Source organism: Vespa crabro, chromosome 11 (assembly GCF_910589235.1).
Source record: "Vespa crabro chromosome 11, iyVesCrab1.2, whole genome shotgun sequence".
In the NCBI taxonomy this organism is placed as follows: Eukaryota; Metazoa; Arthropoda; class Insecta; order Hymenoptera; family Vespidae; genus Vespa; species Vespa crabro.
In genome coordinates, this window is record NC_060965.1 from 1901901 (window position 1) to 1917648 (window position 15748).

At 26.6% G+C, this 15748-nt stretch overlaps 4 protein-coding genes across 7 annotated transcripts; 1 reads left to right on the forward strand and 3 right to left on the reverse strand.

Moving 5' to 3' along the window:
* Positions 1-54: 54 nt before the first annotated feature.
* On the reverse strand, positions 55-4417 carry LOC124428083 (laccase-2-like). The gene is made up of 11 exons (XM_046971695.1): positions 4269-4417; positions 3737-3896; positions 3375-3507; positions 3015-3172; positions 2634-2907; positions 2323-2527; positions 1733-1917; positions 1424-1622; positions 1123-1326; positions 738-968; positions 55-631 (listed from the first exon to the last, which is right to left on the reverse strand). Exons 1-11 carry the CDS (start codon positions 4342-4344, stop codon positions 486-488), a joined length of 1971 nt encoding a protein of 656 aa, XP_046827651.1. The 5' UTR covers positions 4345-4417; the 3' UTR covers positions 55-485.
* Positions 4418-4942: 525 nt separating this feature from the next.
* LOC124428084 (protein Pixie) lies at positions 4943-9227 on the reverse strand. Of its 4 annotated transcripts, none has more exons than XM_046971699.1 (10): positions 9073-9154; positions 8927-8995; positions 8198-8440; positions 7755-7970; positions 7455-7662; positions 7134-7320; positions 6602-7008; positions 6177-6489; positions 5756-5990; positions 4943-5617 (listed from the first exon to the last, which is right to left on the reverse strand). In XM_046971699.1, the coding sequence occupies exons 3-10, from the start codon at positions 8408-8410 to the stop codon at positions 5570-5572; spliced, it is 1827 nt and encodes a 608-aa protein (XP_046827655.1). In that variant the 5' UTR covers positions 8411-8440; positions 8927-8995; positions 9073-9154; the 3' UTR covers positions 4943-5569. The 4 variants fall into 4 exon arrangements, with proteins under 4 accessions (XP_046827655.1, XP_046827656.1, XP_046827652.1 ...); XM_046971700.1 differs by having other exon boundaries at positions 8198-8437; positions 9073-9151; XM_046971696.1 differs by lacking the exon at positions 8927-8995 and having other exon boundaries at positions 9073-9227.
* A 210-nt stretch (positions 9228-9437) lies between these two features.
* LOC124428085 lies at positions 9438-12292 on the forward strand. The gene is made up of 4 exons (XM_046971701.1): positions 9438-10111; positions 10311-10493; positions 10564-11680; positions 11799-12292. Exons 1-4 carry the CDS (start codon positions 9905-9907, stop codon positions 11879-11881), a joined length of 1590 nt encoding a protein of 529 aa, XP_046827657.1. The 5' UTR covers positions 9438-9904; the 3' UTR covers positions 11882-12292.
* Positions 12293-12458: 166 nt separating this feature from the next.
* LOC124428088 (sorting nexin-12) lies at positions 12459-15469 on the reverse strand. The gene is made up of 4 exons (XM_046971709.1): positions 15092-15469; positions 14163-14258; positions 13913-14037; positions 12459-13823 (listed from the first exon to the last, which is right to left on the reverse strand). Exons 1-4 carry the CDS (start codon positions 15254-15256, stop codon positions 13718-13720), a joined length of 492 nt encoding a protein of 163 aa, XP_046827665.1. The 5' UTR covers positions 15257-15469; the 3' UTR covers positions 12459-13717.
* Positions 15470-15748: the final 279 nt, after the last annotated feature.

Genomic DNA, 15748 nt, shown 5'->3' on the forward strand with positions numbered 1-15748 from the left:
ACAAAAGAAAAAAAAAAGACGGAGGAGAAGAAGAAGAAGAAGAGGAAAAGAAAATAAGATACGTATCTTTTATTAACCATATTAATTTATATTGTAATATTCCGACTGTTAAATAAAGAAGTATCTCTTAAAACAATGAGAACGTATTCATCTCAATGAATATCTCAAATTTTTTGTTTTTTTTTTTTCTTTTTCTTTTTCTTTTCTTTTTTTTTTTTTTTTTTTTTATTTATCCTTTTATATTATTTACATCCATTAAATTTTTCTTTTGTCAAATTTACAAGAGAAGATTCCATATGTGTATATAGAAATATATATACACAAGATAATAACAATAATATGATAAGTAACAATGAATAATATTAACGATAACAATAAATTCATAACAATAATCAAATTTTCTCATAAAATACAATAGTTCATAGATCATAAATCAGGCGACACTTGACTTTTATATATGTACATATATATTTCAGTTATAAATTTTAAATATATACTGATGGCTTGAAATTACCACATACTGGGAATCCTTCTGGTACTGGTGGCAAATCTGTATCGTTACCTACATGAATAACTACATCCATACCAGATACCGTATGCCATAAGAAATGACAATGAAACAGCCACCATCCTATAATAATAATAATAATAATAATAATAATAATAATAATAATAATATCTAATTTTTATGAATTAATTAACAAAGTAATCGAATGTTGAATTTATTGATTTCATACCTGGATTATTAGTATAGAAACGTAATATCACACAACCTCCAAGTGGTACCTTAATAGTATCTTTTCTTGGTTGTCGTATGTATTTACCATTTTGAAGACCTCTGTCATATTCTTGAAGAAATTTGAAACGATCATTATTCGTCGGTTTTGTACCATTAAAATCTTTTATTGCCATCACTTGGAAACTATAACCGTGTAGATGGAAAGGATGATATAGGAAGACAAATGGATCTAAAATACAAATTTTTTTAAACTCATTTGAATAATTATACAATTTATATGAAGTCAATCGTTAGCGATCGGTTTGGTTTAATTATATGCAAAAAAGAAAAAAAGAAAAAAAAAATAAATTTCATGTAAATTCATGAGATGATTATATTCATACCTTCGTCGCAGAGTAAAATTTCGATTAGTGCACTTTTTGGAACGTTGATAACATGTGTACAAAAACATGGTCTCGTACAAGTAGATACTTCATCAGCAGTGCATAGCTTTTCGTAGCCTTCATATTGTGATATTGGAGGTGATTCTGGTTCAGTGTAACTTATATTTGTTACCAAACTTGATATTAAACTTCTATCGAAAGCGACTGAAGAATAAAAATGAATAAATATTTCAACATTTTCATTTGATTTCATTGAATCATTAATATCTATTTTTAAAAAGTATACGTCTTTCGTACTTACTAAAGAAGGGATTATAAGAGTTAACGTTAAACATCTTTTCATCATATTGAAAGAAAGAGAATGGTATGTATAAACGTAAATCTGGAAATGTTTTTTGTTCCTCTTGTGGTGTATTTCTCGCGTATTTCAATTGATTTATACAAATATTATTTGTTAACGTAGCACTCCCACAATCTAGTCCACTCAACGAATTCAATTCCTAAAAGTATATTTCAAATTAAAATCATAATGAGATATATATATATATATATATATATATATATATATATATATTTACATGTTTTCTTGTTATCGAATGAAGACACTTACAACAACACTCTTTATAGGATTATCATAAGTAGGTCTAGGTGTTTTTGGTAGAGCCAATTTGCTACCATAGATGAGTACACCAAATTGTATTATTTTCAAATTGACACACTCTCCTAGACCACGTAATTGAATCCAATATGAACCACTACTTTGATTAGCATTCAAAATGAAATCATAACGTTCACCTGTGAAATAAAATTCTCAAATAAAATATTTTCTTTATGATCTATATATAAAAATTAATCACTTGCGGTGCAAAGAAATTCATGGTTGCACGTGTAAGAACAATCGAGTGCAAATCATTTTGGGGCACGTTTAGGATTCTACATTGTCTTGTCTTCTCCTTTTATTTGTGCAAATAATATCACTGGCTTCACTATTATTTTTCATTTTACAGTTTAGAGTAAATATTGATAACTTTACACAAGGAAGTGTAAAGTTATCAATGCATTTTTCTTTTTGCGACAATCGCCTGACGACGTGTGTAACACGTCACTGGTGTTTCAGTAACAGAAGCATCTCGACGTGCGTGACACGTCTTTCCACCGCAAGTGATTAAATATAACGAAATTCAATTCTATTGTTTTCACCTGTAACAGAAACTATTTTATCCACTACCACTGGCTCCAAATCTTCACCATCGGATGCAATTACGGTTAACTTATGCTTCTCGATTAAGAATTCGGCCGGACAAACTGTACCGAATGAATTGATCATTCGAAATCTGTATCTATTACCAGCGGTTACATTGAAGTATGCCAATGGTGTATTACTACGTTTTCCCGTATTTGGATCCTAAATTTTTTTTTTTTTTTATTAGAAAAATATTATATTATATGTTGTTACGATGACGATTAAATTAAAAAAAAAATGTATATAAAATAATATAAATAATATTCACCGTATAATCTCCTAAACCATTGATAAGAAAATTATCAGGAGTTTGACCAGGTCTCACGGCCCATTTTCCAGGTAAATGATCTATAGCTAATCCATGCATCCAATCGCTCAAGAATATCACATGATCGAATATATCATGGTCATACAAATGTCCATTAGGATCTTGACTCTTAGGCGAACGTACTATCAGAGGTCCCTGTTGTCCATCCAATAGAAATAATGAAGAGTGAGAATGATAAAAATGTGTTCCAGGATTATCCACGGCAAATTGATATCTATTAGGAATAATGCAATTTTTTTTAATGAAATCATGTCAATGATGAATTATCAACAATTAATGATTTGAAAGGAAAAAAAAGAAAAAAGAAGAAAATCAAATTACCTAAAAGTATTAGGTGCCGAAATTGGACATTGAGTTATATGAGGTACTCCGTCATAATATTGATACAAATTTTGAAAGACTCCATGCCAATGTATCGTGGTGTCTGTAGCCTCTGCAGCATTTTCTACATCGATTATAAGCTTATCGTGCTGACATACCTGCGAAATTGATAGAATTAAGAGAAATAAATTTTGTAACGCTTTCGAACGTTCAATTTTTGTAATTGGCGTCTCGTTGGATATTTTTAAATAAATAAAAAAAAAAAAACAATATATATATATATATATATATATGCATATTTTTTTTTAGAAATAAATATAATCTTTTTGTTTATTTATTTATTTTCTTCTTTAAACTAACCTGTATATATGGTCCAGGAAATTGACGATTAATAGAAAAAATAGTTTTCTCAAAGCCATCACCGACAATACACTCACAACTAGAGAGATTTTTTGATCTTTCAAAACTATTCGTACGACAGGCATTACAAGGACTGTAGAAAATTATTAATAATTATTATCAATATCGAAGTATAGAAGTTGTTAAATCTTTTTAAATTCATAATGGTTTTCCGATGATTTCGTGATTGGTCTATTTCATTGACCAATCAGGATACATTATTTTTCCCGGGATTAAATGCATTAATATAAACGAAAAATAACATGTAATAATTAAAAAGAAAAAAAAAAAATGAAAGGAAAAAACATTTATCGAATTTATACCTTGCCATTGTTGTGTAATATTCTAATCTGAAATGATAATAACAATAAAGCGGTTGTGCTCCATCACAAGGACGAAAACATTCTTCAGGTGTCGATAATTTTATTTGTCTATTTGTATCCCTTGCAGTTCTTATAGACGGCTCTGTTGTTCCATTTATTTCTAAATATCAAAAATTACAAAGTCATGGAAAAAAAAAAGAATCAAAAAATATATTACAATTATATATATATATATATATTATATTATATTATTAATATATATAATTATATATATATATATTATTATTAATATATTATATTATATATATATAGTATAATAAATTCTTACATTAAAATATAAAAATTTTAAAGATAAAGAAGAACAAAAAAAAGAAAACAATTACAATATTTTATACAATGAAAAAAGGAATAAAACTATTAATGACATTGGGAAAATGTAATTTTGTTGTTAACGAAGAAACACAAAGGAAAGAAAACAAAAAAAAAATGGAGAAAAGGAAGAAAGAAGGAGAAGAAAGAAAATAATACTTACTAGTACATTGAATCTCTTTAAAAATTAATAAAATAAAAAAAGGAAGAAATAAACTATTGAATAAAACTTTCGACATGTTGATAGTTCATCAACTATTTTCCTGTTCAAATGTTGTTGGCATACTTTTAAAGAGAGCTTTTATAAGAATGATTTTACATAAGTAGGAGAATATAAGTTTTTATCAGGAACAATTGTACTTATCGGAGGGTATAATAAATATTTCCGGGTATTTAATCTATCGTTAAAAACATACAACCATTTTTTTGGTAAACATATGTATATTCATATACATACATTTAAATACATGTACACTTCTCCTTTTTTTTTCTTTCCTTTTGTTTTTTTCTTTTTTAACAATTACAAATTACCTGTCCAAAGTAAAATATTTCTTTGTACAAATTGTATCTAAGAACATTTTTTTGTTTAGAACAATACACAAAAAAAAAAAAAAGAAAAGAATAATATCTTTTATATCTTTTATATTTGCAAAGTTAAGAACTTTTTTCTTAGAATGTCATAACATTATGACAAGATGTATAAGTGAAGCTCATTAATCATTGATAAAATATTGTACATTATAATAAACATTATTCAAAATTACATAACGTCATACAAATATTATCAGCTTTGTTTGTTTATACGATAAGGTAAAAAAAAATAAATTGAAGACAAAATACTTGTGGAATATTTCCTTCTTATGACGTATCATATATTTCATATCCTTACAATGGTTCATATGTTGCATAGCGAGCGTACACGAAAATCATGATGTTCTTATTTATTCATCTTCTTCTTCTTTTTTTTTTTTGTCTTATTAATTATAAATTAATTCTACGCGCGGACATTATAGTAATCAATATTTTATACAAAAAGATATTACATATTGCATGTTTTTTTAGTTTTGTTTCCTTGTCCTTTTTCTTCCTTTTCTTCTTCCTTTTTTTTTTCTTTTTTATTTTTTTTTTTATTTTTACACAGGAGTAACCTATTCCAGATGTCACATATCCAATTGTGATGTTTCTTTATTTCCATTTTAATAATAATAATAATAATAATAATAATATAAATTAGTGAGAAGAGAATTTTCGTGCAAGATACAGAATAGTAGATCACTTTCGATGGTAAAACAAATGTCTCATCCCTTTCGCATAAAATGCAATTATTATTGTAAGAATCATTTCACATTGATCCTAAGAGATATCCTTTATCAATGTATGTAAATATAAATTTTACCGAAGTATCTTAACGTTATCTTGCATATGCTCCTATCCAATTCGTATACAAGACACGTGTGCACTTTCTTATTCTTCCAGGAAGAAATACTGACCAGCTCTCTTCTGTTCTAAATCCTGTATAAAAAATGAATAATTAAAAAAAGAAAAAGAAATAGAAAAGAAAAAGAAAGAATATATATATATATATAAACATTTTATAATTAATAATAATTTCATGAGACAATCTATAATAATGATACAATTTATACGTACCTTTACCGATTGACTTTTGTTAATTCGTGGTCTGAAATTATTAGGATCCCTTCGGAAAGTAATACCTAATAATTCTAAAAATCTGTTCATACCATTTAATAAAGATTGCGGACTGTGTGCAGTCGTTTTCAATGATGGCGTACCAGAAAATACAATTACACGATCAGCTAAATAAGTAGCCATAATAAAATCGTGCTCTACTACAAATCCTGTTTTCTTTGCATGTAATATAAACCTAAAAAATATGAATTTAAATAGAAAATCGATTCGACAAATTCGAGGGAATGAAAAATTTCGATTAAAAGAAAAGCGAGCATTAGAATTTTTTTTTTTTTTTTTTTTTTTTTTTTAATTATAATTGTAATATCAATATAATTGTCAATTAATTTAGAAATTCGAGAACTGTTCTTTTGATAAATACCTTTTGATGACTTTTGCAGCTACCAAACGTTGTTCAGAATCTAAATAAGCTGATGGCTCGTCAACCAAATAAACATCTGCTGGTTTACCAAGGCAAAGAGCCATGGCAACACGTTGTAATTCTCCCCCAGATAAATTTTGTACTTCCTGATCCATAATATCATCAATTTTCAAAGGTTTCATTACGTCAGTTACAAATTGAGGATGAACATAAGCATCTCTGATCTTTTCGTGCAACAATTGTCTGACAATGCCTTGAGACTTAGGACTGATTTTTTGTGGCTTGTAACTTATATGCAACAACGGAATACTTCCTGAAATGTAAAAAAAGAAAAAATTAAATAAATAAATAAATAAAAGATATTAATCTCACTGATTATAATAATCAAGAAAAATAAATTGTCAGATTTTTCTTATGTAAATTACCTGATCCATCATCAGGAGGTAAATTTCCTGCTAACATTCTTATAAATGTTGTTTTTCCAGTACCATTTTCTCCTAACAATACAAGAATCTCAGAATCCGTGAATTGTCCTTTTTCAACGTGCAATGTAAAAGAATCCATTGTTTTTGTCATTGCTGGATATTCATAATGATTCATACGCTTCACTTCCTCTTCGGTTGCACTTTCTGCAACCTTAAAAACAAGAGATTCCTCACGGAATCTCAAATTTTCAGTAGGAACGAATCCATCCAAAAATATATTTATACCTTCTCGTACAGAAAAAGGCATAGTAACGACACCATAAGCACCGGGAACACCGTACAGGCAGCATATAAAATCGGACAAATAATCTAACACAGATAAATCGTGTTCCACCACGATTATAAATCTATAAATAGAGAATGAGAGTAAGGAAAAACAAAACAAAAAAAAAAACAAAAAAAAGAAATGTTATTTTTTATAACGAAACATATTTTAAATATTTACAACTTGCATTATATATAATGCACATACTTATCTGGATGAATTAATGATCGAATAGCTACAGCTGCGTTAAGACGTTGTTTAACATCTAAATACGAAGACGGTTCATCAAACATAAAAATATCACCATTTTGAATGCATACCATAGCGCAAGCAAAACGTTGAAGTTCTCCTCCTGAAAGAGCTTCGACACCTCTATCAAGTATATGCATTAGATCTAAAATCAAAATTAAAATTCATTCATTCATTCATTCAAAAAAAAAAAAAAAAAAAAAAAAAAAAAGAACGCGACAATTATAATATACACATACAATTTTAATTAATATTTAATTATATACACATTACACATACCCAACATTTGACAAATTTCTATTTGATTTTTGCATTCATCTTTTTTATCTAAAAATTGTTGAACCGTTCCTCTCAATGCTTTTGGAATTTGATCAACGTATTGTGGTTTGATAAGAGCCTTCAAATCATCTTCTAATATTTTAGTAAAATAATTTTGTAACTCGCTACCCCTAAAATGACCTAATATTTCTGTCCAATCCGGTGGATCCTAAATTGTTATATCATATTTTTATAATGCTAATATTAAAAGAAAAGTAAAAAATAAATTTATTTGCAAATAATAAATAATAAAGTACATACAGAAAATCGACCTAAATTTGGCTTTTGCTTTCCTGCCAAAATTTTCAAAGCGGTAGATTTTCCAATACCATTTGTCCCAACCAAACCTAAGACTTCTCCAGGACGTGGTATAGGAAGTCTATGCAATTTAAATGAATTTTTGGAATAACGATGCGTCGTTTCTTTCTCTAAATTACTAGGAAGATTGATAATGGATATGGCTTCAAATGGACATTTCTGAAAGAAGCCTCCAATTTAAACCCTATGATTAAATAAAGGCTGACTATATAAATAATCTGAATTATTGTCAGCAAATAGATATATGTAACTGTTAGAAATATTGAAATGAATTATATATACATATATATATATATATAAAAGAAAGAAAGAAAAAAAAAATAAAGAAAAAAAAAGGAAAAGAAAAGAGAGGAAAAGAAAAACAGAAAATATAAAAATATTTCTACCTTTACACAAATACCACATCCTATACACAGTTCTTCAGAAATAGATGCCTTTTTACTGTATGGAGTTACTTCTATACAAAGTTTCCCCATTCGCACTACAGGACATGATCTTTTACATTCTTGTCTACATCTTTTAGGTTTACACTTATCGGAGTTTACAATAGCTATACGAGTCAATCGATCAGTTTCTTCCATAGACTTTTTTGGTGGCATGATGTCGAAGATTTACTTGTCCTTATGCTGCTGCATAAAAGAATAAAAATATTTCAGATATTTTTCATAACTAATTATAAATTTCTTTAAATTCTTCTTTATCAATTGATTATAATTAACGATGCTTATCGAATAAAAAGCAGAAAATATGATAATAAATATTAATAAATATTAATTTGATTATTAAAAAAAATTTTATACTTTAAAGAAATAAATTGAAATAATTATTTTATATATATATATATATATATACATATATACATATATATGTGAAAGCATATTTATTAGATGGAATGGCATTCTAAAGATTACAAAAATATGTAAAGCATGTTACAATAAAAACTTTATAAAACAAATCAAGATTTATTAATTATTGATATCCACTAAAATGTTAATTACTGAGAAAACATAAATACTTCTTTTTATTTATATTACAAAAGTAATAAATTATTATCATTAATTAATTACATGTATCATAAAGAAAATCTGTTAGTCCTTTGACCATGAAATTCTAACCTCATTTGATTCATATAAGATATAATACTTTCAAGATATATCACTTAAACATATGTTCAGAGAAATTATCTAAAATATAATAGTTATTTATAATTATATATAATATTAAATAAAATGGTATAATATTGATATATTTTAAAATATACCTGTCAAAATGAAGAACGTGGAGGTGACTCCTTGTTAAGCCTTTCAAAGGAGTTCCGAACGTTCACGTTACAGATGCTTCGACTGAAGTCATAAATTATAGAAATAATAGATGGCATTCGTTACGAAAAAATATGTAATTCTCAATTATTAAAAGATATGACATATAACAAATGGATGTTAACATTGATTGATAAAAAAATAACTAATCAATAAATATGATTTAAATAATCTAATTGGATCGAATTAAAAATCGATAATGGTCGATAATATTGATAACAAGTAATCTACCATATCGACGAAACTTGTTCCAAATAAGAATATAAAATGAAAATACAAAATATTTTTGTTTTTGTTTAACAATGTAGACATTATTTATTTTATTTTTTTATTTCATTTTTAATGTTGATTTAAATTTATTTATATTATATTAGATGACGATATTTGAAAGATCAATTGTTAATTTGAAACTTTGTAAAACAAGAATGGCCGATCTAATAAAAATCCTCGTTTAGAGCTTTCGAAAATTGCCGCTTGGTGTCATTGTTCGATTTTAGGAACGATTCCTGTTAAAAAAATAAACTCTCCCTTATTAATTAATTATTTATTTTTTTAATCTGTAAATAATACTTCACGTGAGTCAAACAAATGTTCGTTTGATAGAATAAAAATGTGTATTGTTTTATATTGTGCTTTATAAAATGTGTATACGTTCGGTGCTTCAATAATTTTGTAGAGATAGAGAAATAGAAAGAAAGAGAAAGATAGAAGAAAGAGGATAGAGTAAAATTGTTATTTATTAAATAACATTTCAATGACAATGTTAAATAAAAGATGAATATGAAAGCAATAAAAACGATGGATATGACATTGCCATTTGCATTGAAACAAGAACATGAGGTTAACGAAGATGAAATTGACGATGATGATAGTTTGAATGAACTCGATAAGATCTTGTCTATGCCACTACCATCAATTACTGGAAATAATTATCTCTTACCTTCTACTCCTAATCATGAATTCTTACGACTTACTGCAATGGCATGTTACATTTTATTATAATATCTCATTATAAAATATATAATATATATATATATATATGTATATATGTATATATGTATATATATATATATGCTTATATATATATTTATATAGCAGCATGAGCATGTTTGAAATTAATTAATTCAAATTTGATCAAATAATAGAATAAAATTAAAAATGAGATGTATATTTGAAACAGGTACGTGCAGTATACTTCTCGTATCTTCACAAATGTTTACTTAGTAATTACATAGTATGTTACAAACAAAAGAATCAAGAGACTTTTAATTGTGATTTAAAAAAGTGCGCGGATCAAATGGAACTGAATGCTGTACGATCTTCTTTAGAAGCTTCATTGTATAGACAACATATGCTTAAAATGGTAAGATACCATTTTTGAGAGAGAGAGATTATATTCCATTGGGATAGAGTGTGTAATTATTTTTTAATAGATTTCAGATATTAAATCGCACACCTCTCAAAAAAAAGTATATAAACAGTTGGTTATGCTTTTAGAGACACCGTCAAATAAAGTTGACGTAGGTGTACAAACTAATAACCTCTGTTTAAAAAATAATCTCTGTGATCAACATAAAAGTAATACTACACAAGACGCTTGCATTACGTCTAACTATGAAGAATTATTTAATGTAAAAGAAATTTTATCTATGGACAATAAAGTCCCTTGTATAGAAGAATCAAATGTTTCATTGATCCAAGACAATGCAAGTGTTAAAACTCTTTTATTAAAAGAAGAGGATACAGACAAATTGATATTCGATGAACAAAGTCAAGAGACGACAATTTTTACACAAACGGTATCAACAGCTAGTTCTATTCAACAACCAATAGAGTGTGTTCAAAACGATGATGAAAACTCACAAGATTCTCTTTTGCAACACATGGAAGATATGTTTTGTGAGAGTGATGATAGTAGCGATTTAACAACGTTAATCGAAAAACATTCTGGCGTAAGTAAGGCTAGTGTTGATAAAGAAATCAGTAAAATGAGCTTAGAAAGTGATAATAACACTTTAACATCTAATTTCAAAAAACATATAGAAGAGAGTAATAATATTCCAAAGAGTAATGTAAAAATGTCTAATACTGTTCAAGGAAAATTTAGTTTTAGTTATTATAAAGAAATGAAAAATAGAGCAGAAAAGCCAATGGAAATTAACAAGGAAGAGACAATAGAGTGTAAACAAGAAACAAGTGAAAGTAAACAGAAGAAGAAAACTGATGGTATTTGGTTCGTCGAAAGGGTACATCAGGTTTCAAAATTAAAAGCTAAAATGACAGAATTGTCATTAACGAATTATCGAAAGCATGGTAAAATAAAAGAAAAATTCATCGAATTATTTGGAGAATCTGAGGAAGAAGAAATGATGCCTGATTCACCGATTTGTATAGAAGAACATTTGACTGCTTGCAAAGAAAGGATAGCACCTTGGATTGTTAAATATCTTATGCCGTTTTATAAAAAAAGACGAATTAAAGATCGTCAATTGTTTAAAGCTGTAGCTAAGCATATTGCTGATATGCTTATTATTGAGAATACATTTCCTGGTAAGATATCACATATTGATATTAAATCTTATTATCTCATTTTTATAAACATTCATATTAATAATAATAATAATAATTTATTTATTTATTTATAATTTTTCTCTGTTTTAATTTTCAGAAGAAAATTGTGTTAACAAATACATAGACAATTACTTCCGAAATAGAAAATTCATTAGGACAAGTCAAGATATATATATGTAATAAAGAAACAAGTGTATCCATTTTTGAAACACTTTAGAAATAAGAAAAAAAAAAAAAAATACATTTATAAATTATTATGTCACCATATGAATGGACATTATTTCTTTCTTTTTAACGATTATTAATGTTAGAAAGATTTGAGATATTTTTTTTTTTTTTTTTTTCTTTTTTTTTAAGACTGATAAAAATGAATATGTCATTTTAAGGTATATTCATCGAATTAATACTCATATTAGAGGGGAGGAAAAAAAAAGAAGAAGAAAAAAAAAAAGAAAAACGAAGAAAAAACAAAACAAAAAGAATAGCAAAAAAGACGTTTCTTTAAAAACACTTTCAAATCTGCTGTGTGCACATGTAATATTTGTAAAGTTAATCTTATGAATATTAATAATTAAATAATTAGAGACAAGAGTTATAGCACATGTATTCATTTGATTGTACCTGTCTAAATATTATATTCATTGTATTTTAAATATTTCTGAAAAATAATATTAATAATAAGGGGGCATTATATAAAAAAATTAATCACTTTACTCTCAATTTCCAAAACAATATATCAATGACAATAAACGTAATATTAATAATAATAACAATAGTTACTTTATTCCATTTTTGTTGAAAATGAGAATTTTAAACACAACAAAGAGATTCAGAATATTGGAGACGTACAAATGTTTTCGAGAATATTTTTAGCAAATAGATATTTATATTATATTATCTTTCATTATTATTTTAAAAATTGAATTATTTTGACTAAATCATTATTTAATTACTAATTAAAAGGAAAATTCGTATTTTAGAATATACACATAATTTGTACATAAATTATTTGGGGGGGGGAAAAAAAAAAAAAAAAAATATATAGATTCGTACAAGTTGTCCATCAAAATATAATTGGTAGAAACAATATTAAAACTCAAGAGTAGAAAGATTATAAACAACAAGATATATTACAATAATTTCATTGCTTAAAAGTGATAATATGTTTTGAAGTTGCAAATTTCCAATGAAAGTACGAAAGTGCAAATTTAAATCAATTAACGTTAATTATTTCTATGCGTTTGCACCTTTCTACCGAGCAACTTGTACATAAATACCTTTTTCTTTTTTTTTTTTTTTTTTTATTTTATTTTATTTATTTTATTTATTTTTTTCTTTTTTTTTTTTTTTTTTTTTTAACTTTTTTTTACTTCCACAAGCCATATTTTAATGAACAGATATTTGTGCACCAAAAATTATGCAAAAAATGTAACAATGCTCTGGTGCTCTCTCTCTCTCTCTCTCTCTCTCTCTCCCTCTCTCTCTTTTTTTCTCTCTATATATATATATATGCACAAATTCTGTCATTTTTTTAATATAGTGATTCATCTTCGTAATTCTTTTCTTGCCTGATGTGTAAATTATTATTATTTTTTCCTTTATTTCTTTTTTGTTCTCCTTTTTGAGATCGTGTATAGTCCTCTTATAAAGATAACTAATATTTACTTTTGATAAAAGATCCTTCGCGAATTTTATAAAACCGATTTAAATGTAATTATTTGAAAACTGAGAAACTTTATTGAACATCACAGCACTGAAAAAACTCAATTATATATTATCAAATATATACATATACATATATATATATATATATATATATATATATATATCTGTGTGTATGTATGTGTATATGTATATATATATATGTATATATATATATATATATATATATATATATATATATACAGAGAAGGATCTCTTTGAATCTCTCAATGAAGCATTATTAAAATAATGAAATATGGCTTAAATATCAAAGACTGGGTGAAACATACTTGCGAGTTGTCTTAATATTATTACTTATGTATTACGTATTTTCCCAGGTACGTAGTTCTTGTCTATTACAGGTTCTTGAAGAAACAAATGTAAACATCGCTCGTTTTGTGCCAAGGGATGTCCAGCTATTCTAAAACGTATAATATAAATATTTATAAAATCTCTTTGACTCATATTATTATTATTATAATTAAAAAAACATTATTCTGTAATACTTACTTATTAACAAATATCTCTAAACCTTTCCTTCGATCCTCTATGAAATCTTCCTCAAAAATTCCATCATCTCCTCGAAATGGCATTTGACGTTTCCATGCCTTTCCAGGTAAAGGCGGTACAACAATCTGAGAATTCAAAAAAAAAAAAAAAAAAAAAAAGAAAAATAAAATGAAGATCATGTTACATAACATCCACTCTATATTAATATCATTGATCATTATGACTAATAATTTTTAATAAATTGACATACCTTGCTGTCCCTTTCCAATTCGTTTCTAAGCCATTCAAAATCACTGTATCTTCTTCTGACTGTGGAGTCTTTGACTTTAAAGACTGGTAGGTTTGTCTTTAAAATAAGAGAGAGAGAGAGAGAGAGAGAGAGAGAGAAAGAGAGAGAAAAAAAAAAGAAAGAAAAAATGAAATTTAGAAAACACTAAAGAAATAAGACAAGAAACTTTTAAATTAAGGGTAATTAAGATCATAATACAATATCAGTTTGTTATAAAGGAAAGAAATAAAAAATATCTTTCTAATAATAGACAGAATAATTAATATAGACAAAAGCATCATCACAGAAACCCTATAAATAGTAACATTGGTTAAGACATCTTTAAATTTACTAAGGTATCCTCTAACAGAGAAATAAAGTAGAGAAATATAATTTCATTAAATTCGTTTATCTACTGTTATGTGATAGCGACTGATATCGTCGTTCTCTTGGGAGATATACATATATATATATATATATATATATTTGTATATGTAACGAAGGAAATATATACGAATGAAATTTATCGAAAAAAAATTTTTAAATATATGGACGTGTCGAAATCGGGAACAAAGGTAACGTATGGATAATAATAATTAAAATAAAGTTTTCTTAAAAAACATGTACAAATATACATATATATATATATATATATATATATATATATATATATATATATATATATGTACGTGTATGTAAAATTACTCGTGGAATAATTTTTTACAAAATATTCAATTTATATCAATGTTACTGGGAACGTTTCGGTGGATCTTTTTTTCCCTTCCCTTTTTTTTTTATTTTCTCTCTTTTTATAACAACGTGATATATAAAAGGGACATATAAATCGTAAAGAGCAATGAAAAATATTGAATTAATTTATAAGATATTTGTTTAAAATTTTTTCAACTTACTCTCATGCGAACTTCGTAATCGGTATATCGTTTTTTACCGACGCCGTGTGTGATTGGATTAATCACATCAATTTCGAGAAAATTTGCGGGCGCAGCGTAAGCGTCGTCCAATGTCTGTTTCTTAACGTTTAAACGCCTCGTTGCATCCACGGTAGTATCCGCCATTTCCTTAGCGAGAAAATTGATTAGATATTTAATGGCGAACCACCTACTATGTTAATTCGATATTCGTAGATAAGTAAATCCTTTTTCGATTGACAGCACTCTACAAGCTGACACAAGCACATTTGACACAATTCCTCGCTCTCGTGTGCGTTATGGCCGTGAACGAAGAGAAGATTCGTTTTAAAGATGAAACTTTCTATTTTAGAAAACGCCATATTGATTCGCAGCGCTACGACGGTCGGTCGAAGAACCAATGAATTTAAATTAACACACATTTTCTTACGATACAAGAATATCGTTAATATAATATAAACAAAAAGTCACACGATCGTGATTGAAATTGAAGAATAAATTGTTCATTTTATAATATCAAACCAATCATAAATTTTAACGAACGAACATTTCGAAAAAAAAACAAATGGAACGTATGCACTGTTAACTTGTTACGTCGATATATTACCGACCGAGTCAAGACAAGTCATTTCCTGGAAT